Genomic DNA, 27,151 nt, shown 5'->3' on the forward strand with positions numbered 1-27,151 from the left:
CCCACCATCACGTAGAACAACCTCCACATTTAAGAAGCTGAAACCTAAAACTTTTGGTTATGCTTACAAAAATAGCAAAAGCCCTTGCAGTTTTTTTTAGGCCATTCTCCACTGCTTGTGTTTCTGCCCACACCTCATTTTCACCATTTATTTCTGTAAATGTGTGCATTACTGTGCTTTTTCTGTGGTTCAATGCTCACCGCGCTCGTAGTACTACATAGAGGAAGACAGGGAAGAGGTCGTCCATGGACCACAGGAAGTCCTGCTTCAGAAGCGCCTGGACCTCCTGTGTGATCTCCTCGAAAGTGAGCTGGATCACCTGCAGCTTGTCTGATGGCGTGAAAGTTGTGCTGCAAAAGAAAAGAGGACTTCTAGATGAAGGAACCAACCACTGCCCCTCCCCTCTGCTGTATTTTCTTTAAAAGTATTAGAAGCCGTTGAATGGAGCCGTACCTGATCTGCTGTAGTGTTTCCACTGCAGAAGCAAAGCAGGCGTCTTTGGTGCTGGAGATGACCTGGACAAGTCGCACAGCAGAACAAACACGCTTTACATCTTTATAACAATAATGGATGCAAACAACATCCCCTCACCCCCTTTGTCTTTAAAAAAGTACTACAGAAATAAAATTCTTAACAACAGTAAGGAGACTTAAAAGACTGAACTGAGAGATCACTATCAGTTTAAACCCATCATAAAAATGAACTAAACAGGATCTTTTACCTTTGAGATGAATTGTCTTTAACAGTGTCATGTGAAAATTAGCAAATATTTAACTTAAGATTAAGATTAAGTAAAAAGAAAAAAAATCCAAAACAAAACAAGTTAAAGGAAATTAACAAACACAATCAATGTCAGCACAGCCCCAAAACATCTGAGCTAGTTTTGGAAAATATGAACAAAATGATACCAGTTGCTTCTCGCCAGGCGCAGGCAAAGATGCTGGGATGGAAACAGGCCAAAACTTTCTGACAGGAGGAAAACAGAAGAAGAAGAAGTAGTAGTATTTATGGATCTGCATAAAATAAAAACAAACTCTTCTACTGCCGCATGTTCAGCTCTGACGTACTGCTGGACGCCCAGGAAGGCGAGCAGGGCGAGGTCGGGCTGCTTGTTGAGGCGCAGGACGCACTCCCAGTACACGTCGTCCTCTCTCTCCTTGTCCAGGGCGTAGAGGGTGAAGAGCGGCGGGTAGAGACGGGGCAGAAGGACAGGAAGCAGCAGAGCCGAGCTGCTCACCACGCGGCTGAAACACAAACACACGGAGGAAGTCGTTAATAACCAGAGCCCGCTCACCGGAGATATGGCAGCAGCGGGACGTGGATCCATCCTTACGCAGGTTTGGGAGACTCCGGCAGGGCATCAGTAGAATTGGGCTCATTCTTCTCCTGCAGGTCGGTGGTCGGCTCTGGGATTAGACCGCCCTCTTCTGGCAGGTCTGGGAATAAAAATCTGAACCAAAGCAAAGAAAAACATACAATAAAATCGTGTAGAGTCATCTAGAGAAATGTTTATTTGCCTTTGAAATCAATAAGCTCATCTCACAGTTCCCCCTCCTCTCCGCATTACTGACAGCCTGAGGACATTATGAGGCTATCTTGGCTGTTATGCAGACATGAAGGACATTGGATCCATTCACAGTGACTACCTGACAATCAGGAAGATGTGGTTGAGGTAAGATTTAATCTCGCTGACGGCCTGATGTAGGAGCCGACGGTTGGCGCCAACACCCACGTAGGTCATCCTGTAGACCGCCACCAGGGTCTCCAGCAGCTGACCCAGAGGGTGCAGCGGAGTGTCACACGCCTGGAGGACAAAGGATCATTTTGTCAATGCTGTGCCTGCTCAGGGGTCTCATCGATAACCCTCCCTCTAATGCTCTGCAACACTCTGATCAGGTAAACAAGATGACCAGAATTTTTATTCAGCGTTAATGATTTTGAGCTTTAGCTGTTAAAATTATATGTGTAGAGTTATTCATTTAGGACTTTCAGTTTTATGTTGTTATGGTCGTATTTCTCATTATTGTTTGAATTATTACAAACCAGTCAGTGAACGCTCTAATCAAGGAAAAAAAAAAAAAAAAATCAATCAGCACAATAATCATTAGTTGCAGCCAGTTAAAGAGCTCCAATATACTCTAAAAACCTGTTTGCAGGTTAGTATATCAGCAGTTGTTATTGCCACCGGTACTTTTACTTCGTCGACTCGGTGAACCCACCTTGATTAGGTAGAGGCGGATGGCGTTGTATCTGTCCATGGTGATCGGCCCTACGTGCTGCGGGATAACTTCCAGACTCTCCAGCGTTTTGTTGTGAGATCGAGACAAAACATCCGGACTGGGATGCACAAACATTGGGAATTTTAGATTTGAGATGTTTTTACTTCAACGAGAAGTTTTATGACCAATAAGAAGGCGTCAGGTGGTACCTGTCCAGGATGTGTCGCCGGCTGGTGGTGAGGGCCACAGCAATGTTCTCCCAGGCCTTTTCGGGCTCCCCTCGGCCCGGAGCCTCACAGCCCAGCTGACTCCAACACTCCTCGAAAACCGCCGGCCACTTATCCTCGGCACACACACACAGATGACCCAGCTTCCTGCCGCATCAACAAACAATATAAAGTATATACAGACAAATTAAAGTTTGCTTTAACAAACATGAGACCACTCATGAGCTTACATGGCTTGGGTCTTGTCCTTGTCGGTGTCGAACAGGTGTGGTTTAAAGTAGGAGCCCGTCACTTTGAGACCAGAGCCCCATTCGCCATTGAAGGAGCCCTCCAGGTAGTCACCATTGGGCATGGTCAGCACGCCCTGAGGGAGAGCCAGGACATTTAATAACAAGTACCTGCACTCGGTATTAGATTTAGAAGAAAAAATTTAAAGTATTCATATTTAGTTACCTTTCCACTGAGGGTCCAGTCGTCTGAGAATTCGCCCTCGTACGTCGTGTCGTCCTCTGACAGAAGGACACCAGTGCCCTGAAAGAGTCATCATCTCCCATTTTAAACATACATTTATTATTATTATTTTTATATATATAAAACACCCAGCACGCCCCTGCGGGCAGTTTATCCTTCAAGCTCGGGTCCTCTACCAGAGGCCTGGGAGCTTGAGGGTCCTGCGCAGTATCTTAGCTGTTCCCAGGACTGCGCTCTTCTGGACAGAGATCTCCGATGTTTCTTCTTAAAAGTGAATGTTTCCCCATAAATTCTTTAAGTCTTACACTTAAACAATCTGACATTCCTTTTAGACTTAGCCCTGCTGGCTTTAAATATTTGGGAGTTAACATGACTCGTACTTTGTCTTCTCTATACTCTTCCAATTTCTCCCCTTTAATGACTCAAATTCAATCAGATTTTCAGAGATGGAAATCGCTACCTTTGTCCCTAATTGGTCGGATCAATGCTGTAAAGATGAACATTTTGCCTCGATTGTTATTTCTGTTTCAGAGTATTCCTATATTTTTACCTAAAGCTTTTTTCAAAAAGTTAGACCAGCTAGTTACATCGTTTTTGTGGGGAGGGAAACACCCCAGGGTGAGGAAATCATTATTACAGAGACTGACATTTGATGGTGGTCTTGCCTTGCCTAACTTTTTATTTTACTATTGGTCCTCTCATGTTCACAAATTGACCCATTGGCTTGAATCTCAAGACCTGCTGTGGTGCAAACTGGAACGCCTGTCGTGCACTTCCTCATCCTTAGAAGCTTTATTATTCTCTCCACTACCACTTAAGCCTTCTCATTTCACCCAAAATCCCGTGGTACAGTCTAGTCTAAGGGTCTGGTCACAATTCAGGAGTCATTTTAAGTACATCTCTGCGTCAGTACACATGCCCATCACGCAGAACCATCTGTTTACTCCTGGCCTCATTGATGGTACCTATGTACAGTGGAAGCATCATGGTATTAATACATTTAAGGATCTCTATAAAGATGGCACTTTCTTAACTTTTTTAGACCTGTGTTCAGAAACAAATCTTCTGGCTACCAATCTATTCCGTTATTTTCAGGCACGGCATTGCACTTCTGCTCTCTTCCCCTCCTACCCTCTTCTCCCAAATGTCCAACCGTGGGAGGAATTCTTATCCCTTAAACCCAATAAGAAGTCAATTATATCTTTAATATATAAACAACTTATGGATTTAAATGTCCATTCCGTTGCTAAAATTAGGGGGGCTTGGGAGCGGGAGTTAGGAATAATTTTTTCGGATCAGCAATGGGAGAAAGCAGTATCCAATGTCCGTTATAGTACGTCCTGTGCCAGGTTACAACTCATCCAGTTCAAGGTGTTGTACAGGGTTTACTATTCAAAGTCTCGTCTGTCTGAGATTTACCCACAAGTGATGGATCAGTGTGAGAGATGTCATGCCACCCCATGTGACCTAGGCCATATGTTCTTTCTGTGCCCAAGACTCCATGGCTTCTGGAGTCAGTATTCAGTTATTCTTTCCAAAGCTCTTGGGACCCAAATCTGCATGGACCCTTTTCTAGCTGTTTTTGGGCTTCCAGTCAACACTGGTCTAACCGACCCTACACACTTCAAAATATTAGCCTTTACATCACTTTTGGCTAGACGTTGCATCTTACTCCTTTGGAAATCTTCAAAGCCACCTTCAGTTTCTTTTTGGTTTAGAGATGTGATGTCATCTCTTAAATTGCAAAAGATAGGCCTTGTGGCGAAGGGCAAATACAGAGAATTTTATTCTATCTGGGGCCCCTTCGTGGACTATTGCAAGTCATTAAACGCTCTACCAGCTGATTAATATCATGTCTCTCCCCCCCCCTTTTTTTTTTTTTCCCCCCCTTTTGGGGTTTGTGTTTGTTTTGGGTTTCTTATTAGGTTTTGTTTTGTTTGTTTACTTAAGCGTGTGTGTAGGTGTGCCTGTGTGTGTGTTATTGTGTCTGTTCATGTAAGAAAAACTAAAAAATATGTGAGGGGAACAGATTGTGTTGTCATTATAAACTACTGTACACTTGTCTCTCAATAAAAATATTAAAAAAAAAAAAAAAAAAAAGAGATCTCCGATGTTGTTCCCGGGATCTGCTGGAGCCACTCGCCTAGCTTGGGAGTCACCGCACCTAGTGCTCCGATTACCACGGGGACCACCATTACCTTCACCCTCCACATCCTCTCGAGCTCTTCTCTGAGCCCTTGGTATTTCTCCAGCTTCTCGTGTTCCTTCTTCCTGATATTGCTGTAATTCAGGACCGCTACATCGATCACTACGGCCGTCTTCTTCTGTTTGTCTACCACCACTATGTCCAGTTGGTTAGCCACCACCATCGTTCGATACAGTGCTTTCGGTTCGGTACGCATATGTATCGAACAATACAAAATTTGTAATTTATTTCATCAACTTTCCTTCTGACGATGCTGTCTGTGTTGAGCGCTCAGTGAATCTGTGTTCGACTACTCCGCCTAGGCTACACTGTCGAGCCCAGATCCACTGAGCGCTCAACACAGACAGCATCGAAGGAAGAGCGCAGGGCAAGCTAGCGAGACAGAAGTTAAGCTCTCCTTGTAACATGGACCTCCCCCACTCTCATTCAGATCTGGCGTTTGGAATTATTTTGGTTTTCATGTGATGTATGACCCTGAAGGTAAGCGAGTCATGGACTAAAGTAAAACAGTATGTTGGATGTGCCATGCAATGCTCAATTACATGGGTGGGAACTAGTGTGTTATCGCAGTTAGCTCGTTAACGTGTTGGCCGTCTAGCCCCATGCACGGGGCTATCAGGGGTAGCTCGTTAACGGAGATTTGCCGTGTTGTGGCGTTAACGTCATTTCAACGAGATTAACCTGAAAGCACTAGTGGGAACACAACGAATATGACTGCACATTTACATCATCCTAGTACAAAAACAACAAGCATGCATGCTACAAACTTTAGCCGAGTCATTTAGAGAGCCGTTAGCACATGAGTCTCCTTATGGGGACCTGATATGTTTAATATGCTGCTGAGAATATAGCCCAGAAGAAGCGTATAGTATAGCTTTTATTTTGGAAAGAGCCATTTCTCTGTAATAAACTCTCTTTTCCAAAGATGAGTGATTCCTCAATCAGATACAGGGCTTGCAATATCGCTAGCCCGACGTCCCGGGGCTAGCGATTTTTTCAGTCGGGCTACCAAAATCTATCTCTGCCCTGCCCGTCGGGCTATTGTAGGAAGGAAAAATATATGTCAATGCTTTTGCATTCTTTCGGAAATGTAGCTGGGTAATTATGTCATTGGCATCGGTGAGCCACTGTCAATATGTGACATTGAAGTCGCGTTTGAATTTGCGCTTATTTTTTTGCTTTCACTTTGCAATCGCTCGGACAGCACTGATTATATATTGTACATATATTTATTAGTTTCAGATGTAGCCATTCTTGTATTTTGCTTGTTTACGTTATTGTATTTTGTACAACTCTGTTGCTTGTGAAGCTCGCACACAAGAATTTCACTCACATGTACTGTACCAATGTACCTGCACATGTGATGTGACAATAAAAGTGATTTGATTTGATTGGTGAGTGATGATAATTTGCGCACCAATTCCTCTGACATCGTCTTATTAATCGTTAGCTTACTACACAAACATGACAAGTGAAATCTCCCGCAGCAAGCTTAAACATGTGAGAGGTTGATCGCGCAGAGAATCGCTGAGCTTATGTGAGTGCGTGTGTAAAAGCAGCAGGATATATATTTTAGTTCTGCTGAGCCAAATAAGACAGGTCAGGGTGAAGAAGTGACAGCCAAAGAAAAGCTTACCACAAAACGGAAAAGTTATGACAAATCAGACTATAAGGCAAAAAGAAAGTGCAGCTTTATGGTTTCATGGACAAAATAATTTCTGTGGCTGCAATATGATGAGCTAAATAACCAGGGCTGCACATAAGTGGTCCGCAGGTACGCATTCGCTGTCAAAATAAAAAACACGCACAAGGGTTAGGGTTAAATTTAAAAACTGTACTTTTGAGTTAAAATATATATTTATAATTTTAATAAATGACAAATTAAAAAGGCATGAACATTTTTTTTGTATCGAAAAAAATATCGAACCGAACCGTGAATTTTCTGTATCGTTGCACCCCTAATATATGCTGCTTAGGGGTGGGCGATAGAAACGATATAAATTTGGCCAACCATACAGATTTTGACTATACCGTTCTACCGCGATAGCGCATGTTGATGATGTCATCAAGCTGCGCCTGTTTTGGTCGAAAGCATCGCAGCGGCTACTACCATTATCGTCTGCAAATTATGCCGGGCGACAGTCATAACAAAGAGATGAAGCACTTTTAAAATATGGGGAAAGCCAAAATGGTAAAATGGTAAATGGCCTCTATTTGTATAGTGCTTTTACTGGTCCCCTGCTAGGGACCCCAAAGCACTTTACACACCCAGTCACACACTGGTGGAGGCAAGCTACAGTTGTAGCCACAGCTGCCCTGGGGTAGACTGACAGAAGCGAGGCTGCCATAATAATAATAATGGATTGGATTTATATAGCGCTTTTCAAGGCACCCAAAGCGCTTTACAATGCCACTATTCATTCACTCTCGCATTCACACACTGGTGGAGGCAATATTGCGCCATCGGCCCTTCTGGCCAACACCAGTAGGCGGTAGTTGAAGTATCTTGCCCAAGGACACAACGACCGAGACTGTCTGAGCCGGGGCTCGAACCGGCAACCTTCCGATTACAAGGTGAACTCCACACTCTTGAGCCACGATCGCCCTGCACTTCCTCCACTTCCCTACCATTGATTCATTAATGTTGAATTCTCTCGCAGCTGCTCTATTCCCATGTTGTTGCAGTATATTAAAAACTAACCTTGTATTGTGGATGAAAAATCTCAGTTGTTCTCCTGACTGAAGTTTGGCCCGTGTATAGTATCCATTAAGCAGTGCGGTTTACCAAAGTTGTACTAAAACATTTTTTAACAGATTTCTGCACGCCTAAATCGGTTCGAGGTCAGTAAGCACAACCAGAATTCATACATAAGGCACACTCTCGACTTTTGAGAAAATTAAAGGATTTTAAGTGCGCCTTATAGTGTTGAAAATACATTATACAGGAGAATATATCGTGATATATATCGTTACCGCACGTGCTTCAAATTATACCGCGATATAGATTTTAGGCCATATCGCCCAGCCCTAGAGCTGCTGTTACAGTGTTTGCTACAAGAACACACAAACACACAGAGCTCCAATGAGCTCACTGTTAATCTGTAAATGTGACATTTCTGCATTATGCGTTTGTATTATTTCATCTCTGGGCTTCCGGTTTCTTTCATTTAAGGAACATATTTAAATTGTAAACTGTTTTTCCTTTTTCCAGCTGAACTAGAGACAATTACTCACACATTTATGTCATTGTGCTTCTTCCTGTAAAGCTCTGTTTACTGGCTTAGATTTTAAAATACTTTTTTTTTTTTGTACTTACTTATAGAGCCCTAAACGGACAATGGACAGATCTCAGCTTCTTACTAAACACACTGCGGCTCGATGACAGGCTCAGGATGTGTTGGTTGTTCCTCATGACAGACTCGTACCTCTCACATCTACGTTTATCTGAATCTACAAGCAGCTGACAGCTTGTTCATTAACCAGACTTACTGTTGAGAATCTTAATGATAGTAAATGTTTTTAATGATCTTTTCTGTGTCACAACTTTATTTTGAATTGCTATCACCTGTATTTTAATTTTCTATTACACTTATATTGTGATTATTCTTTGTGACCTCATGTCTGTGAACATTGCTTTATTTCCTTCCTTCCTTCCTTCCTCCCTTCCTTCAGGCATTTCTGATGATGCCCAGCTCTACTGAGAATTTAATAAAAAATAAAAAAAGCGTAAAGCAGCTCTGGTACTTACATCATCTACATATATTTGAAGGAAAATGAATAAAAGAATAGAATAAATGACTGAATATTATACTACTGTATGATTTATGAATGATTTAAATTGTTCTACTTCAGGGTTTTTCCTGAATATGAAAAAATTGATTTTGTCCTTCCATCAAAAGGAAAATCACCAGAACTGTGGAAAAAAATATTTTTAAGCAGGGTTTAATTTACTTTAGCTTAAAAATGTTGTTATGAATAGTTTTGCTTGTGAGACGGCAAAAATAACAGGAAAATACACAGATTAATGTCATACGCCGAACTACAGATGTGCTTTGAAAAAACATGAAAACTGAAGAACGTCTGCTGTTGTGACACACTGAGACAACTGGGGATAAAACCTCTGAGCTGCTCACCATCATCTTGTTGTCTTTAAAAGCTCCTTCATAGTACAGGCCAAACTGGGTGACCACCACTCCGGTGCCCTGCCGCTGGTGGTCCTGCCACATGCCCATGTACTTCTCTCCTCTGGAAAGCAAACAGACAGCAGCCTATTTATCCCTTCATATGTGTAATATCAGAAAGCTGCCAGTAAATTTATAGGCGAAAGAACTGTCTGAGTGTGGGAATGAGCGTACTTGGTGATATCGTCAAAGACTCCATAGCCGGTCTTCTTGTCCTGCAGCCACTGACCAATGAAGACGCTGGGGGACGAGGTGTTCAGCTTGCCACTGCGCAGCATGCCGTGACCGTGCCGCACGCCCTCCTGAAAGGACCCGTCATAAACTTCACCGCTGGCATACCTGCAGTCAGATAGAGGAGGGGTGCTCTCTTACAACACAGCTGTTTCATCTATGACTGAACCTCAATCTGTTCTTTTATTGAAAAATTTCACTGCTAAAATGCTTCCTATGTCGTCTCTGATTTTAAGGAAAGCAAGCAAGAAGAACTTCTTTTATCAGGTGACAACATTTGCTAATGAGAAATCTCCCTCAAAACTGTTATAAGTATGTTTAAATACGGTTGCTGATAGTTAGCTCATCTTCATAAGAAAGAAAGCACACACAGGGTCAAATATATATACTGCACCTCGACCAGACACGTTTTGTAGCAATCAACACTTCATTGTTTGGTTCCTTGGCATGGATCCGGCTTTTAAGCATTGTCCACAAATTTTCATGGGTTGGGGCTTTGGGAGCACCATTCCAGAAGCTTAATGCTAGCATGCTTTATCCATTTAATAAAACCAGGTTTGATGTGTGTTTGGGATCATTGTCCTGTTGGAATACCAACTGTGTCCAAGTTTCAACAGTCTAGCTGATGATTTGAGATTGAGTTGAAGAATTTGGAGGTATTCCTTCTTCATTATTCCTTCCCCTTTGTGCAATATACCAGTACCACGGATACCAGTAATACTGGCAGCAATACAGCCCCAGAGCATGATGATATTCCCACCATGTTTGACAGCTGGGACAGTGCTCTTAGGTTTGAAAGCCTCACCTTTACTCCTCCAAACATGCGTCTTGTCATTGTGGTCAAAAAGTTCAATCTTTGTGTCGTCTGACCATAAAACTTTTCTCTAGAAGGCATTTGGCTCGTTAATGTGGGCATTTTCTTTTTTGATCAACACCCTCTCAGTCCATGGTGATGTTCTTCGCTGTGGACAGTGATGCTGGTGACTTCCACATTGTTTTGAGAATTGGTCAAACTAATGAGGCAAACAAACTACCAGTTGTAGTCAATCATAATCACTAATGAGAAGTTAATAGGTCTTAGCCTTATTAGGTTAAAGCATTGTAAGTGAATTCATGTATATACAGTGGGGCAAAAAAGTATTTAGTCAGCCACCGATTGTGCAAGTTCCCCCACCTAAAATGATGACAGAGGTCAGTAATTTGCACCAGAGGTACACTTCAACTGTGAGAGACAGAATGTGAAAAAAAATCCATGAATCCACATGGTAGGATTTGTAAAGAATTTATTCGTAAATTAGGGTGGAAAATAAGTATTTGGTCAATAACAAAAATACAACTCAATACTTTGTAACATAACCTTTGTTGGCAATAACAGAGGTCAAACGTTTACTATAGGTCTTTACCAGGTTTGCACACACAGTAGCTGGTATTTTGGCCCATTCCTCCATGCAGATCTTCTCGATAGCAGTGATGTTTTGGGGCTGTCGCCGAGCAACACGGACTTTCAACTCCCGCCACAGATTTTCTATGGGGTTGAGGTCTGGAGACTGGCTAGGCCACTCCAGGACTTTCAAATGCTTCTTACGGAGCCACTCCTTTGTTGCCCGGGCGGTGTGTTTTGGATCATTGTCATGTTGGAAGACCCAGCCTTGTTTCATCTTCAAAGTTCTCACTGATGGAAGGAGGCTTTGGCTCAAAATCTCACGATACATGGCCCCATTCATTCTGTCCTTAACACGGATCAGTCGTCCTGTCCCCTTGGCAGAAAAACAGCCCCATAGCATGATGTTTCCACCCCCATGCTTCACAGTAGGTATGGTGTTCTTGGGATGCAACTCAGTATTCTTCTTCCTCCAAACACGACGAGTTGAGTTTTTACCAAAAAGTTCTACTTTGGTTTCATCTGACCACATGACATTCTCCCAATCCTCTGCTGTATCATCCATGTGCTCTCTGGCAAACTTCAGACGGGCCTGGACATGCACTGGCTTCAGCAGCGGAACACGTCTGGCACTGCGGGATTTGATTCCCTGCCGTTGTAGTGTGTTACTGATGGTGACCTTTGTTACTTTGGTCCCAGCTCTCTGCAGGTCATTCACCAGGTCCCCCCGTGTGGTTCTGGGATCTTTGCTCACCGTTCTCATGATCATTTTGACCCCACGGGATGAGATCTTGCGTGGAGCCCCAGATCGAGGGAGATTATCAGTGGTCTTGTATGTCTTCCATTTTCTGATGATTGCTCCCACAGTTGATTTTTTCACACCAAGCTGCTCGCCTATTGTAGATTCACTCTTCCCAGTCTGGTGCAGGTCTACAATACTTTTCCTGGTGTCCTTCGAAAGCTCTTTGGTCTTGGCCAAGGCGGAGTTTGGAGTCTGACTGTTTGAGGCTGTGGACAGGTGTCTTTTATACAGATGATGAGTTCAAACAGGTGCCATTCATACAGGTAACGAGTGGGGGACAGAAAAGCTTCTTACAGAAGACGTTACAGTTCTGTGAGAGCCAGAGGTTTTCCTTGTTTGAGGTGACCAAATACTTATTTTCCACCCTGATTTACGAATAAATTCTTTACAAATCCTACCATGTGAATTCATGGATTTTTTTTCCACATTCTGTCTCTCACAGTTGAAGTGTACCTCTGGTGCAAATTACTGACCTCTGTCATCATTTTAAGTGGGGGAACTTGCACAATCGGTGGCTGACTAAATACTTTTTTGCCCCACTGTACTTGAGCATGTATGTATACGTTAGACCGTGTGTGGATTAGAAATCCAAAATGAACTCAGAATTGTGCATTAAATCTAGCCAAACATCATCGTAATCATAATAATAGTAATTATAATAAAGGGCATGCTGCTGAAAATAATACATTTTCATGCTGCTCACCTGTATGTCCCCAGGCCGTGCATCTTGCCATCCTTCCAGTAACCTTGATAGTGGTCGTTCTTGTTCAGCGTCTTATTGGGGGCCACAAACTCACCAAAGCTGCATAAACAAAAGGTGATAAATCACGCTCTCAGGCTTACACACCCACACACAAATTGAACAATTACCATAAACAACTAGGAGATTTTAGGCTCCAGCACTCACCCATCTTCTAGTCCATTCTTGAATGCCCCAGTATATATTCTCCCATCACACCATTTCAAAACACCTCTGGGAAAACAAACAAACAACACTTTCCAATTTCTCAACATATAAGTAAAATTATCTAAGTGTAAATGCAACAGTGTGAACATCCAACCTGCCGTTGGGCTTTCCAGACAGCCAGCGACCCTCATATGTCGCATCCTTCAGTCGCCCTTCCTTATAAAACGTGTACGAAGCTGTTCTGGAGATGGGAGGCTCCAACTTCTGCACTGAGCTGCCTGACGCCACGTCCTGTCCTTTTCCGCTCAGGGCCTGGTCCACCGCCTGGTTGATGGAGCGAAGCCACTTGATCTAAGAATGAACAAACAGCCCAGTTCAGAAATAGAAATTGAGTTTTTAAAAAGGTAAACATCAGCTTTTAAACAGTTACCTTCTCCATGGGAGACGAGGCGAGCAGGGTGAGCGTCTCCTCAGGAGTGATCACCTTTAACCCATACCTACACGCACAGATACCCTTTGTTTTACCACGATATAAAAACTACACAGATGCAACAGTGAGGAAAGATCAAGACATGGATATTTACAAGTTATGACAAAATAACCCTACTTCTCCCCTGAATTAAATCTCAGTAAACACTTTCCATATTATGCTCCAAGCCACTAGTTTCAAATCTTAGTGAATAATTCATGAGGTTCATTTTGTAAACTATGGTTCCTATTATGGTATAAAAGCATGATAAAGAAGAATATGCTTTATGATGAACATGCAATGCCCCTCTGTTTCTAAGTCAGATCCAGCCCTCACTGCTGATGATGAGTTACCAAGGGGTCCCTGAGCAAAATGTAAACATTCAAGTATTTCCCAGGAACAATGGAAACTATTCATTGTTCCATTGTGAAGCAGAGATACTAATCTCTGCTTCATGTGCCCGTGCAATTATAGTTGCATAAATATAATACAGTGCTGTGCAAAAGTCTTGAAGTCTTTTGTTCTGTTCTCTGTCAACATGATCCCAGACTGCTTCAATAATGTTGAGGTCCGGGCTCTGGGGAGGCCAATCCATGAATGATAGAGTTCCACTGTGTGTTTTTATTTCCAGGTATGCTTTTACTTTATTGGAAGTGTGTTTGGGGTCATTGTCATGTTGAAAAATTAAACTGTTGCCAATCAAATGCTTTCCAGATGGTATTGCAGGTGGGTCAAAGTCTGATGGTACTTTTTGAGTTCGTAATTCATTAATTAACAAAATCTCCAACACCACTGACTGAAATGCAGATCCAAACCATGACAGAGCCTCTACTGTATTTTACAGACACTTACTGTTGTACCTCTCTGCTAACCTGCTCCCTGCATACTGACGATAATCTGAATCCCAAAATGTCAAATCTGTATTCATCACTCCATCAGACCTGTTATCACTGCTTTTCAATCCAGTTCTTATGTAAGGCTCTTTAAAGAGAAAGTTAAAAACTAAGTATGATCCTTTTCTTTTTTAAATGTAAATAAGAGTGGAGACTTGGTCATGGTTTGCGGATGACTAGGAGAGTTCAGGCTGTGTTGAAGAATAAAGGTGGTCACACCAAATATTGACTTTCAAGCTCGTTACAATTGTCCAAAATCTGTTTTTGCCTATTTTATTTCCATGTATTTTCAGTGCACCCATTTCCTATTTTCTTAGCAACATAGTTTCCTGGCTCAAAACTTCTGCAAAGAACTGTAAATATAATTACAAAGATAAGGTTTGTGTAATAATGACTCCAAAAGCTCCCTGTGAAATTCCTTCAATTATCATAGAAAAGCTGCAAACTTACAGGCCCGTGTCCTCCTCTGGGATTGGCTCCACCCACAGCGTGGCCAAAGGGAAGATGTGATGGGTGGAGAACTGGGGGAGAAAAAATGATGTCGGGAGGATAACAAGATAAAATGGAAAAGAGAGACAAGAAGAGAAGGCATCAAAGAGAATATAACCACCGACGGTGAGTGAGAGAGACAGCGACATGAACCCAACCACTACGAATGAGCACATCAGGTGATCGACAGACTTCACCAACGACCGGGACGCTTAAAAGAGAACAAGCAAACTGGGAACGACAACAAGTCCACATTTTTATATCTGTAAACCACTGCTTGCTTTAGACACCATTATTATTTTTCTTACCCTTTCCTTATTGTTATTGTCATTTTTTAATGACCGCCACTACAGTAACTCTGTTTCAGACTGTACTGGTAACATCAGGCATCATAATCCCGCTTTTTATGAGAATACGATGATTATAAGGCTACAATTCTACTTCTGGATCCACTGTTATGAGAATAACAGCAGAGAGAGTTTATTCTTTTTAAAGAATAGTAAAAATCAACTATCTGTATTTCAGGCTTGCATAAAAACACGTTTAAGCTTAAAATAGAAACCCAAGATTAAACATAAGACTAAAGCAGTCGTTCTCACGTCTTTAAAGAGGAAGTTAATCCTTTTTCTTTTGGCTTCTCACTCGGGTCTTCTGCTTTCAGACACCACTTTGATCGTCCTGCTAACACCTGCTACTGAAGGCGTTAAAAATGGTCAAACTTGTTTGTGCATTTCTGGCTTTTTAAAACACTGACAAGACGAGGATGATTCAAGGGAGGCGCCAGTCAGAGAGCGAGGAGGGGAATCGAGATGCACACAACAATCACATTAGAGATGATGAAGAGGAATAAAGAAGAATATTAAACAGAATGAAAAAAGGAAAACAAGCAAGGAGAGGGGAAAGGAAACTGCTGTGGAGAAGTGAACCAGGAACTGTTGGTTTTTTAACACTTTAAATGGAAACGGATTTGTGCTTTCAGCTAACAGCAGAAACCAAGCCTTTACCGGGAAAGGAGAACTTAACATGAAAGATTTTAGACTCCAATGTGTCAGAGCAGATTTAAAAGAGCCTTGGTTACTGTCTGTTCATCTTTCCAAGCAGAATCCCACAGGTGGGGAGCAGGCGAAGGGGAGAGGAGGGGACGGAGGCTGGGCAATAGTGGACATATTCATGTAGTTTAGGTAGCAATGCACCCGCAGGTTCTGATATTGTCTCAACGAGTGTGAAACACGAGGCAAACCGCTGTAAACACGTGTGCGTTTCAAAAAGTTCTTTCAATTTTTTAGTACAAAATTTCCTCCTTTGTCTTTCCGTACATGCATGTAAATGTTTGTAAGCAGAGAGAACATAGCTGCCTTCCACTGAGCTCATGCAACCAACTTTATCGCAACCCCCCCAAAAGAAAAAAAAGAAAAAAGAAATGATTTGCTATTCACATTATTACTCACATTAGAATATAGAAAATATATCAAATGTTTGAACTAATTTGAAGTCATTTGACTGTTTCATGAAAAATATTAGTTCATTTTGAGTTTGATGGCAGCAACAAGTCTCAAGAAAGGTGGGACGGAAACAAAAGGCTGAAAAAGTAAGTGGTACTTAAAAAAACTAAAATTAAATTTAAAAAACAGCTGGAGGAATATTTTGCTTTTTAATTAGGTTAATTGGCAGACTGGGTAAGAAGAGAGCATCTTAGAAAAGACAGCACCTCAGAAGTTAAAGTGGGGAGAGTTTCACCAATCTGCGAAAGAAATGCTTGTCTGAATTGTGAAATAATTTCAGAACAATGCTCCTCAATGTAAAATTGCAGATACTATGACCATCAGGATATTCAGAGAATCTGGAAATTCTGGAGAAATCTCTGTGCGCAATGAACAGGGCGGAAGAAGAAGAAAAAAAACAAAAAAACAAAAAAAAACAAAATCAGTATTACCCAAATTATTCAGTCTGATTTTAAACGGTTGTAAAGTGTTGGAACTTATTCATATGCTTAAAAAATATTTTATAACTATTGGTATAATCATTTTATATATAATCAGTATAATTATCTCGTTGTTTCCTGTAAAAACCTGACTTATTACCCCCTATCCTAGCGTACCTTTAAGCATTTGTAGGTAAATATCATTAAATTGTAATTTCAAGTAAAATACAGCAAAATATCTTTTAATTACAGTTGAATTAAACCCTCAGTTGCAGGTCATTTACAAAGTATTACTGATATTTGTTGTAGCACAGGTGCATCGCTAACATAAACTCATTCAGATATTTGGGGGGGGTCCACCTTAGTAAGTGTGTCCAACAGGGCCACATGTTGTCACACAGGGTCCCCCCACACCCCAAAGCGCGCGCGCACACACACACACACACACACACACACACACACCAAAGCGCGCGCGCACACACACACACACACACACACACACACACACCCCAAAGCGCGCGCGCACACACACACACACACACACAAAAAACAAGGAGGAGGAGGAGGTGGGAGACAGGGTGAGTTGGGTCGCTATGCTGAGTTTTGCTGCTGGCCGCATACTTACAAGATTTTTACAAGGCGCCACGCCCTGACAGCACGGAGGCAAGCACACACAAACGCTTGAAACACACCAGGTTACAGTGTCTGAAATATGATGGCTTCATAAAGGTGAAAGAGGCGAAGAAGTGACGGGAGCGTTCAGTGTGAGCGCGTGTGTCTGTGTGGGTCTAACCTGTGCGTGGACCAAAACATCGTTGAACAGGATGAACCAGTTGACGGAGAACCTGCCGGCATTCTGCAGGGTCAGACCTTTGTTGCTGCTCTCGCAGATCAGCCGCCGGTAAGGCTTCCGCAGAGAGTCCTGACGACAAACAAGGATGCCAATCGGCATTATGGAGCATCACATAACACCTTGGGACTGAACGTGGAAGGCTTGGTGCGAGCAATGATACAGAAGATGAGGACAGAGAGTTTACCGTCATTTTTCCAGGAAAGATCTTCCAGAAGTGAACAGTGTAGTCGGCCTCTTTCCTTTTTCGCTTCAGTTGCAAGACCGAAGCTTCAAACTTGGAGCAGCTGTCCTGAAGCTTCTGATACTCAGTGGAACACTAAAAAACCCCAAAAACAAACAAACAAAAAAAAGTAGTTAATTTAGGCCAAAAATCTAAAACCTATATAAGATAAGGATTATTTTTTAAAAAAACCCCATCTTTATATATTTTGTAAGTATACAAATAATTTCCTGTATTCCAGTATTTATTAAGGAGGAAATATGAAAGTTACTATAAAACAAGGAGATTAAACTGTGTAGAAATGACAACACAAGATGAAACCTGATGTTAGTAAAAAGAGGAAATAACAGAATACAAACTTTGAGGTCACATGCGCTGCTGCTCAAGTTTCTTCCACCTACCACTTCGAAGCAGGTGGCCAGTTTGAGCAGCAGCCGGCTGTATTCGTGAAGGTGGCGTGCAGGGAGGTAGAAGAGCACCACCAGGAGGTCGGCTGTGGTGAGGTTCTCCTCGCCGCACTCTGACAGCTTCTGGAGCAGCTCTGGACCTTTCCCAAACAAGTCTCTACGAGAAAATCACCACCGATTTATCATAAAGGATTCACTTTTTAATTTTTCTTTTCTTAAACATGTGGAGTTAATGTAGAAATTGTTTGTGTGCACTCACATGGATGGTTTGGTCAGAGCCTGGAAGCCTCCCATCACCTGGAAGTTTCCGACGGCGCTGCAGTAACTTCATACACACAAAAGCTAAAAGCGTTAAGGACTTAAACTCTTAGCAAATGTTTCAAGTTGTGTTTTGTTTTTGGACACGTACTCGTTGTAACAGTCGAGGAAAATACTGGTGTGCTCCAAGATGAGAAGGCTTTTGACCTCACGACAACGCCGCAGGCTAGCAGTGAGGCTGGTGGCGTGCTGCCCAGTCAGGTGACACAGACGGCCAAACATGTTCGCCAGTGTCTGCAGGAGGCCGAAGATGACCTGCCCGAGGGCCGAGCTCAGAGACTCTAGAGAAGGATGGGATAGGAAAAGAAGAAAATCAAGGCTGCTGAAAACTTTTTTAAACTTTGGGAAAACCTTCGTCTTCCTGATGTGTCCTTCTTACCCAGCTCCAGCAGAGGGCGTAAGATCTGAGACTTGATGTTACACAGCTTGCAGTAAAACCTCCTCTCAGCTGACGCGAGCTCGTGGAGGCTGGCGATGAAGCCCATCACATTCCTGTCAGAGAGTGCCACGCACCGCCGCCCACCCGCGAACACACTGCTCACATAACCAAGCTGGGAAAAACACAAGAAACGCACATTCACACTCGTACAAACACACAACCTGAAGCTAAGTGCTGAGCTAAAAGCAAGAACCTGTAGCATTAAACTACGTACATTCATGCAGAAGGGCAGCAGAACAGGCTGCTGGGTGTAGCCCCCCGCCTGCTCCTCCTCTTCCTCCTCTCCTCCTCCCTGCTGATGCAGCTCCTTCTCATTACCCCCCTCCTCCTCGCCCTCCTTCACCTGCTGCCCGCTGTAGTAAATGATGGGCTGGATGCAGTCTCCATCTGCGAGCAGGAGTGTGTGCCTCTCTCCCGCGCTCACGTCCCACACTCGGATCCCTTCTGACAGCTGGATGAGGAAAGCAGATGTTGAAAGACACCAACTTACACGATTGATGTGCATGAACGGGAAAAGAGTGGTGGTCTCCTCACCTTGGCGAGGCGGGGGACGGTGCTCGGTGACTCCATGTGTCCCAGCTGGCCAGAGCTGTTACTGCCCCATGAAAACACCTGGAAGGTATAAAGTACACACACATACAAGAGTGAGGTCTCTGAATGAAAACACAAAATATTTATGGGCTTTTACTTGCTTTGACAGGGTTAATGTCACTGCTCTGTGCCAACAGCAGGTTTATTTTCATGCTTATTTCTGGATCCAGATTGGTCACTGTGGCGTCAGGGTTATTGATATATATCCACTTCTTAGTTTTGCATGATCAAGACATTGCTGATCTATGCTTTTGTCCTTTTAATGTCAAAACAAAAACAAAAAAAACCTGTTGATGTAGAACTGCTCATCCTTTTAAAATATAGTTTCTACTTCGATTCAATGACCAACCTGAGACTGAGCCGTCAGAGCGAGGGAATGGTGAGCGCCGGCCGCCACCCGCACCACCTCCTTGTTGTTCAGACTCTTGATGCAGAGCGGCTGCAGTCTGCAAAGACACACAACACACTGCTGGTCAGAGGGCAGCCATTTATATCAGAGTTAATGACATGCTATGTAAACACAGACGTGAGTTTACTGTCAAGACAACAGCAAACAAAAAATGTCCAGCCTAAAAATTTTGTATCAGAGGACAACTGATATTTTTGAGACAGATACTTGGTGATCAAACAACTGGATATATCAGCCGATATTTTCTGTTAAACAAATACATTTGCTAGGTTTAGATATGAGTTTTGATTACCATAACTTGACAACATAGTTTAAAAACAATTTTTCTTTTCATTGTCACAAGCACTGGATTATTCATTTGGCACGACTCCTCAGATCAGCTGCTTGTTGTTTGTGGCGTTCAAACCACGTGTTGCAAAGTGTCCACTAAAGGGCAAACTATGCAACATCAAACCCGTTTCTTTATTTACCTTTTTACTTTAATTTATTGGAAACGGCCAAAACTGACATATCGGCGAATAGGTAATATTGGCTGATATATTGGATAGGCTCTAATCTGTACTCATGTGTGTTTACCGAAGGCTGGTCAATGAGTTTTTATTTTCAAAGTTAACAATGTAAATCGGTGTTAAACCCCCAAAATAATAATGATAAAGACTGGTGGTGAAGTGGCTTGATTTTTTTTTTTTTTTTTTTTATGACCTTGAACATTTGCCTTTATGGTCCAGACATCCTGTTATTACTGTGACAGGTGTGTCCAACCTGGCCAGGTTGTCTCCGTGTCCCAGCTGTCCATGCTCGCCGTGGCCCCAGCTCCACACCTCTGTCTGCAGGGTGGGCAGCACCTCGTGGTCCTCGGGGATGGCCCCCCCCAGCGGGGTGAGGGCGACCGCTCGCATTTTGGGACGACCGGCTTTCCTTAGCAGTCGCGGTGACACTGCAGGAGTCAAAAACAGAGAGGTCTGTCCACTGCACAGACATTTAAACAGCTTCAGTATTTTCCTCTGTTATTTTTCAGTTCTTATTATTAATATTCTAATTACTAGCTTCCGGCTGAATGAAAAAGTTTTAACTGAATTTTTTACGAGATAATCAGTTTAGGGTGTAAAGTTCAGACAAACAAACAGGAGTTTAAAAAGAAAGGCAAGCCTGCACAGAGACACATCAGCCACTAAAATCATGACAAACACTATGGAAGCCCTGAGATCCAAAAATCCAGACAGTCAACTTTCACAATCAAACTTTTTTCCTGTCCCGAGTCAAAAGGTTATTGTAGGTTACTTCTTGTATGTGTGAGGCAAGAAGTGCATCACTCCCCTGCTTCAAAACTTCTCAAGAAGGTTAGCAACATTAGCAACATGTGCAGCATTTAAGCATGAGCAGCATGCTCTGGGACATTAAAGGCTACTAGGACAAAACTGGAAAGAACACAAGCCTTTACCACAAATATCAGTCATGTAAATGTGAGCATGGTGAGATGGTGGTGAGAGCGTTGTGCAACTTAAACTGAACAAAAACAAAGAACGTGCAGACATACAGGAAGTCCGGAAGAAGGTGGTGTTCTTTGCGATCTCCAGACCGGGTGATCCAAATCAGCTGGTTGTTAGCCACATAAGAACGTCACAGTACACATTAGTGTGGCCGTGCCAATTGTGGAACAAAGCAGCTAGTCAGCTTAGTCTTTGGTGGAAACGGGATCAAATATCAGGATATCCAGACAGCAGCCACTCTTTATGAATGCAAATTCGCCAAATATCATTGTCAGTTGACAGTTGATGGTTTCAACAATGCATATGGACCCAAGCCAACCCTCCATTAAGGCTGCAGATAGGCTGTTTACCTCCATGCGTCCAATGCAAAACCTTCTCCACTCTGGAGACCCACATCTTTGTCTTCTTCATTTTAATCTTCTTTCCTATACGGATCGCCACAGTGACTGCCTACATCTGACTCCATTTCTAACATCCTCCTCTGTCAAGCCAACCCTCTGCATGTCTTCCTTCTCTAAATCTGTGAATAGTCTCTGAGGTCTTCCTGTTTTTCTCAGGTTCAAATCATCTCAGCCTCTCCAACTTTTTCTAAAGCGCTGAACCTGAGCTGTCCCTGTGATGTACTCCTTGCTAATCCGTCCATCCTGGTGACTCCCAGTGAAAATTTGAACACCTTTAACCTCGTGTCTTTTTGTTAGTGACGCCGTCTCCATACCTACATCATAGCAGGTCTCACTACCATCTCGTAAATCTTCTCTTTCACTCTTGTCGCTATCCTTCTGTCACAAATCAATCCTGACACTCATCTCTACCTGCTCTACCCTGCTTGCGCTCTAATTCACCATTCTTTCTCAAAGGCCTAAAGATAATCACCTACACTGCCCAAACTCTCTTGATTTGGTTGTTGGCATATAGCACGTGTAAAATGTCTGTGTGAACTCGTCTGGCAGGTTTTAGGGTTTCCTCATCAAACATTATCTATCAGGTCTTTAAAAACCGACATTCATAAGATGTCAGCTTATAAACCGATGATGAAATCTATAGCCAACCGTGTCAGGCTCTCCCAGTAAGGAAAGAAAGATATGATGACAGACAAACAGGCAGAGGGAAAGTCCATCTATCTAATTCCCACTCTGGGTCACTCAGAAGCAAAGGGCTTTCCCATAATGCACCAAACACCTTTCTCTCTAAATCACACCTAAAACCTTCATTCTGCTCTATTAAATCTGCTAAATCCTTTTGTTCTTGCTGCCGTTTTCTAGAACAGTGAAACACGCTGACAGGAGGAGGTGATCATTTTAACATGAAGCATTTACAACCCAAGCAGCATTTTGCTTTTGTTACTTTTAGAACTAAAATATAAAAATAAATATATTTATATTAATTTAAATTATTAATTTTATTATTTATTTATTTTATTATTCATTAAAATATTTTTTTATATTTTTCCCCAATGAAAACATTGATGTCTATGTGAGTTTTTCAGTAGTGTGTGTGTGTGTGCTTGGATACATCTGTTAATAATTAATAAGTGGTGCAGTGACCTTTGACTCTTATACAAGTCACACACATTAGACAGATGACTTGACTTTCTCATTTTTTAAAGTGCTCTTGCGCAACAGTTCTCCAGGCTTTCTGAGGGCCCTTCAAAGGTTTTGTTTTGCTGCTTTTTCAATCCTTTTCATTGCAGTCCTTGTCCCTGACCATTTTCAGAGGAATGTTTTTTGTTTGTTCAGCCACTTAACACTGACCTATGAATCATTCAAGTATAAAGAAGGCTCTTAAGTCAAGGGATGAACCAGTGCTGCATCTACACATAACAGACAACTCAAGATCCAACTTAAATTTTTTGTATCTTTAGGCACTTTGTTACTGTATGTTGCTATTTCTTTAATTAAATCTATGAAAAATCACAAAGATAACAGTCTGATAGAAAACATTTTTTTTGGCACAAAGAAGGGATTTCCTAAAAATCCTGGCATGTTGTGAAGTGGGGGTCTAATAAGGATCTACAGTAAATTAAAATTATATGAAAGTCATGTTGTTAGGAAACATTAGGAAAAATTCCATTAAAGACTTGACACAGGACCTGAGAGATGCATCTACTGTTCACTAAAGCTTCAAAAGAAATGGTCTCGGTATACTAGTAAGTGCATTTGCATATACACAAGAATACTCCTAAAAACCTTGAACAAAACAAGTCATCTGTATCTTTACAATCAATCAGGCCTGGTTCATGTAAAAAACACAAAACGTGCACTTCACAGATATTTAAAGGCAATCAGAGATGGAGTGGCTGGAGGTGACATTGTGCTGAATATGACAGAAACATCACATGGGCATGAAGCATGCCGCAACACTGAGCTCACAAGTTCAATAATGAAGCCTGAAGCGTGCACAGACTGCCATCGACCTGCACGAGCGCAAGGCGTACTTACGCAGCAGGCCATAGGAGGAGGATAAGAGGTGAACAGCGTATCTACCCTGTGAGAGCAGCCCTGGCAGCGAGAGGCGGCGTCGCAGACCCTCTGCCTCCTCTTCACGGATGTCCCCTGTGCTGGAGCTCTTCTTCCCCTGCATGGAGTCCTCCTGGCGGACACGCTCAGCAGAGTTATCGACCACTCCAGGGGATCCTCCTGACCGCGAGGCCCCTGAGGGGAGGTAGAAGTTCATCATCTTTTTCAGGGACAGGGCCTCGTAGGTGGAGGCCACCCGCCCGCCCACTGCAGAGGCGCAGGAGGCAACCAGGTTGTTGAGTGCCGAGGTGGGGGTGGAGGACATCAGTCCTCCAGTTGAGGGCTGGAAGAGAAGTGAAAGATGGTCAAAAGTTTAAAGATGTTTGGGTGGAAAATGGAAAATAAAAAGTTGTAGCTTTTTGTGACTTTTCAAATACATTTTTGAGTGAAAGCCGTCATTAGATTTTAGAGAGTGGTGGTCTCCCATCCTGATGCTTTTGTTCTAGCATTCAAACGGCTTCAAACTACACTGGCAGCGTTTTAGAATCCATAAACAAATACTGTCAAAAAATTACGCAGTTATCGTAGCCACAAGCTAAATAAAACAACTAGCCTAATGGTCAGTTTTTGAACTTTCCAGTTATCCTTGAACATATCGTGTGTGACGCATTGTTTCTTATTTTAACTAGAATCCATACAAATCAAAACCATGATGTGGTGATGAGCGGTGCATCTGACTTTTCCCCACACACCTGAAAGTTTCTTCTATGTTTTCTGGAAGCTTGTTTCTGTCACTGATTTATCATCTCAAAATGTTTACATTTTAGTCAACAGAAAGTGGAAACAAGCTTCCACCATGTTTTATACAGTCTACAGGTGAAATTGACTATGGCTGCTCAAAAAACCTTTGTATGCATTGGTGACAACTACTTTTTTTACGCTCATTAATCACACAAATGCCACTTTTGCTGTTTTCTTTTTTTTTTTGAAAATGACCACATAACTAAAACGTCACGAAAGGCATTCCTCAGTTATTTCTACTTCTAAAAGCAGTTGCTCCGGACTTCAAATTACAGTGAACAAGCAAATATTTAACAAAAAGCATCCAGAAACAGTTTGAGAAGTTTAAGATTAAGTTGTCAACACAGCCCCATGACCTGCTGGAGTCTGCTCCGAAACCATAGCTGTTGCTTCCTATATTGGAACAGAGGAAGTCTGAAGCAAAACTGTGGCAGCAACTTTTCTGTGTTCCAGCAGGAAGTTCCTCCACTGATGTTTCAGACCCACCCGTTTGCTGACTTGAAGCTTAAACTCATCTGCTCCATGTTTATAAAAGGGGGAGGTAAACCTTTAAGCTGAAGTCACTCCAGCAATCGTGGCGTCTGATTTTTCACGTACTATTGCATTAAAGGATAAAAGCAGTGACCAAGCCTCCTCAGTTATTTTGGTTGATATAGATCTCACGGTTATCTAACAAGACATTTCAAAATCTACTTCAAATAGATTTAAGTAGCAGAGTTAGTGAATCAAAAAAAACAAAACAACGAATGCTCGCTTTTTCTCTCTACTGTCACGCTGCTCACCAGCAGAGCGTTCAGCCCTCCGCTTGCCTGTGTGTTCGTCTGTGTGTTGTCGGACAGCTTCTTCAGGTAGTCCTTCACAGCCTGCTCGTCTGGATATGGTGAGCTCTTGGCCCCGGCAACAGCATCACTCTCAGCTCCAGATAGAGCCGAGGTGTCTGAGTCTGAGACCTGGAGCATGCCATTAACCAAAGATGCTTCCCCTTCCTCAGAGGCATGAGGTTGGGAGGGGACAGAGGTGGGGTCAGCAACTGTAGGCACTGCCGGGGACTCTGACTTTGAGGTGTAGGAGGGGAGGACAGGCTCTGATGGGGATGTTTTGAGACCTGTGGTTGGGTTGGGTGCCTCCAGCTTGCCGTCATCCTCGGTCAGCTCCACGCCAAGCGGGCAGTAGTGGCTGTCAGAGATGATGACGTGGTCCTCTTTGTCTGTCATGGTGTAGAGCAGTTCGTTACACCTCCCACATTTGTCCACATGAGGCCGGTGGCCATCGTGAGACCCCAGGCAGCGCACCAGAGCGAGGCTGTGAGATGCCCCGCAGGCCACCTGTAAAACATACCGACCTACCAGGTGCTCCACCTTCTGAGGCTTCCACACAGGGAAGACGGCGGCATTGAGGCCCAGCTGGCAACCGCTGCCCCATGCCCACACCTCACGCTGCACCGACAGAGCCAGGGTGTGCTTCTCCCCACAAGCCAGCTCCAGCACAGGCACTGTCTGCGGGGGGACAGTGACAGTGTCCAAGTCCTGCAGGGCGACGGGAGTCGGGTTGGGAACAGTGCTAAGGCCCGACAAGCCGCACTGTCCCGCACTGTTCTCCCCCCACATGTGGACGCCGCCATCCTCCGTCACTGCCCCACTGTGAAAGCTTCCGGCTGCGACTGTGACCACCCGCTGCCCACTGAGCGCGCTCTCCAGGGTCGGTTTGGCTGGCTCTGGCACTTGACTCTGCTTCCACGGCAACTCGCCGAAGCTGTACACCTGTCCCCCTGAAGAAGATGTAACAACAGACAATCAGTGTGGGTTAACTTTGATTTATCCAAAAACATCAGAATAAAGATTTAGAAATCACAACATAAAAGCATGACTTCTGATCAATACAAACAGTAAAGACAGAATGAATTCATGAAGATGTGCTTAAGTATCGACTATGACTCTGTGACAAGTCATAAACATGTCCCTCCAAAAGAAAAAGAAGTTTCACCTTCCACCAGGAGAACGCCATGCTGCGAACCCAGAGCGACCTGGAGGACCGGCCGGGGGAGGAGCAGCCTCTCTGGGGTGATGCTGTAAGAGTAGCCCTTCCAAGAGTGGAGCAGTCCTCGCTCGCCGCCGCTGCCATCGTCCCAAGAGCTGGGGGAGAGAAATTGTAGAGATTAGCAAGAGTGAATTAGAAAGGAAGTGTAAGGATCCTTCCCAAGGAAAGGTAGGGAACTGGGTACTGTATTCTGTATTTAGGACCTCATCTAACAAAACTGAGGAAAAACATGACAGAGAATCAGAGGTGCGTGGGTGGCTGATAAAGCAGAGCAGAGGCAGACAAATCGCCTCAGTAGGCGTTTGATCCCCACGCCCCTCACTTCTCCTGAACAACAGATGTTTTGTCAGTGAAAGCAGAAGTGAGCACAACAACTCCATCCTTAGGCAATGTCACATGGTGATCACAGGCAGCCAGCTGAGTGGCATAATCCTGCAGAGAACTAGGAGGGGGATGACTCTGGGTAGACCTACCTCTTACTCTGGATTTCCATCAGTGGGGTTGATACTCCTCTATCAGCATGTCAGATTCAGGACTCCTCCTATTCCTCCTCCTGCTGCCGCCGCTGCTGCTAATTGAGGTTCTGAAAGCAAAAGTACAGTCAAACATTATCAGTCCAGCCACAGTGACTGAACTATGGGGGAATATCCAGAAGGAAACCCCTGAAACACAAGCCAACAGACTGGGGTGTCACAATAAAAGTGCTAAGGGCACATTTTTATATATTTAACCC

General features: G+C 43.2%; 1 protein-coding gene across 5 annotated transcripts in view; it reads right to left on the reverse strand.

Annotated features, from left to right (window-relative positions):
• als2b (alsin Rho guanine nucleotide exchange factor ALS2 b) overlaps positions 1 to 27,151 on the reverse strand; it is a 30,798-nt gene that overhangs the window by 3,344 nt on the left and 303 nt on the right. The window contains exons 2-33 of one of the 5 annotated variants that reach the window (XM_026158188.1): positions 26,892 to 27,001; positions 26,365 to 26,513; positions 25,191 to 26,149; positions 23,608 to 23,923; positions 20,397 to 20,571; positions 19,575 to 19,671; positions 19,169 to 19,246; positions 18,849 to 19,085; positions 18,575 to 18,746; positions 18,287 to 18,476; positions 18,137 to 18,202; positions 17,830 to 18,034; positions 17,435 to 17,566; positions 17,191 to 17,319; positions 17,023 to 17,046; positions 14,438 to 14,508; positions 13,056 to 13,122; positions 12,780 to 12,976; positions 12,626 to 12,691; positions 12,422 to 12,520; positions 9,479 to 9,643; positions 9,257 to 9,368; positions 2,900 to 2,977; positions 2,677 to 2,810; positions 2,429 to 2,593; positions 2,220 to 2,337; positions 1,647 to 1,804; positions 1,334 to 1,450; positions 1,068 to 1,244; positions 909 to 966; positions 454 to 515; positions 201 to 350 (exon numbers count right to left, since the gene is read on the reverse strand). In XM_026158188.1, the coding sequence (XP_026013973.1) occupies positions 201 to 350; positions 454 to 515; positions 909 to 966; positions 1,068 to 1,244; positions 1,334 to 1,450; positions 1,647 to 1,804; positions 2,220 to 2,337; positions 2,429 to 2,593; positions 2,677 to 2,810; positions 2,900 to 2,977; positions 9,257 to 9,368; positions 9,479 to 9,643; positions 12,422 to 12,520; positions 12,626 to 12,691; positions 12,780 to 12,976; positions 13,056 to 13,122; positions 14,438 to 14,508; positions 17,023 to 17,046; positions 17,191 to 17,319; positions 17,435 to 17,566; positions 17,830 to 18,034; positions 18,137 to 18,202; positions 18,287 to 18,476; positions 18,575 to 18,746; positions 18,849 to 19,085; positions 19,169 to 19,246; positions 19,575 to 19,671; positions 20,397 to 20,571; positions 23,608 to 23,923; positions 25,191 to 26,149; positions 26,365 to 26,513; positions 26,892 to 26,911 (4,943 nt within the window). In that variant the 5' untranslated portion in view covers positions 26,912 to 27,001. Of the gene's footprint in view, positions 1 to 200; positions 351 to 453; positions 516 to 908; positions 967 to 1,067; positions 1,245 to 1,333; positions 1,451 to 1,646; positions 1,805 to 2,219; positions 2,338 to 2,428; positions 2,594 to 2,676; positions 2,811 to 2,899; positions 2,978 to 9,256; positions 9,369 to 9,478; positions 9,644 to 12,421; positions 12,521 to 12,625; positions 12,692 to 12,779; positions 12,977 to 13,055; positions 13,123 to 14,437; positions 14,509 to 17,022; positions 17,047 to 17,190; positions 17,320 to 17,434; positions 17,567 to 17,829; positions 18,035 to 18,136; positions 18,203 to 18,286; positions 18,477 to 18,574; positions 18,747 to 18,848; positions 19,086 to 19,168; positions 19,247 to 19,574; positions 19,672 to 20,396; positions 20,572 to 23,607; positions 23,924 to 25,163; positions 26,150 to 26,364; positions 26,514 to 26,891; positions 27,002 to 27,151 lie in introns of all 5 variants that reach the window. The other 4 variants (XM_026158189.1, XM_026158186.1, XM_026158190.1 and 1 more) reach the window with 4 other exon arrangements.

Source organism: Astatotilapia calliptera, chromosome 23 (assembly GCF_900246225.1).
Source record: "Astatotilapia calliptera chromosome 23, fAstCal1.2, whole genome shotgun sequence".
In the NCBI taxonomy this organism is placed as follows: Eukaryota; Metazoa; Chordata; class Actinopteri; order Cichliformes; family Cichlidae; genus Astatotilapia; species Astatotilapia calliptera.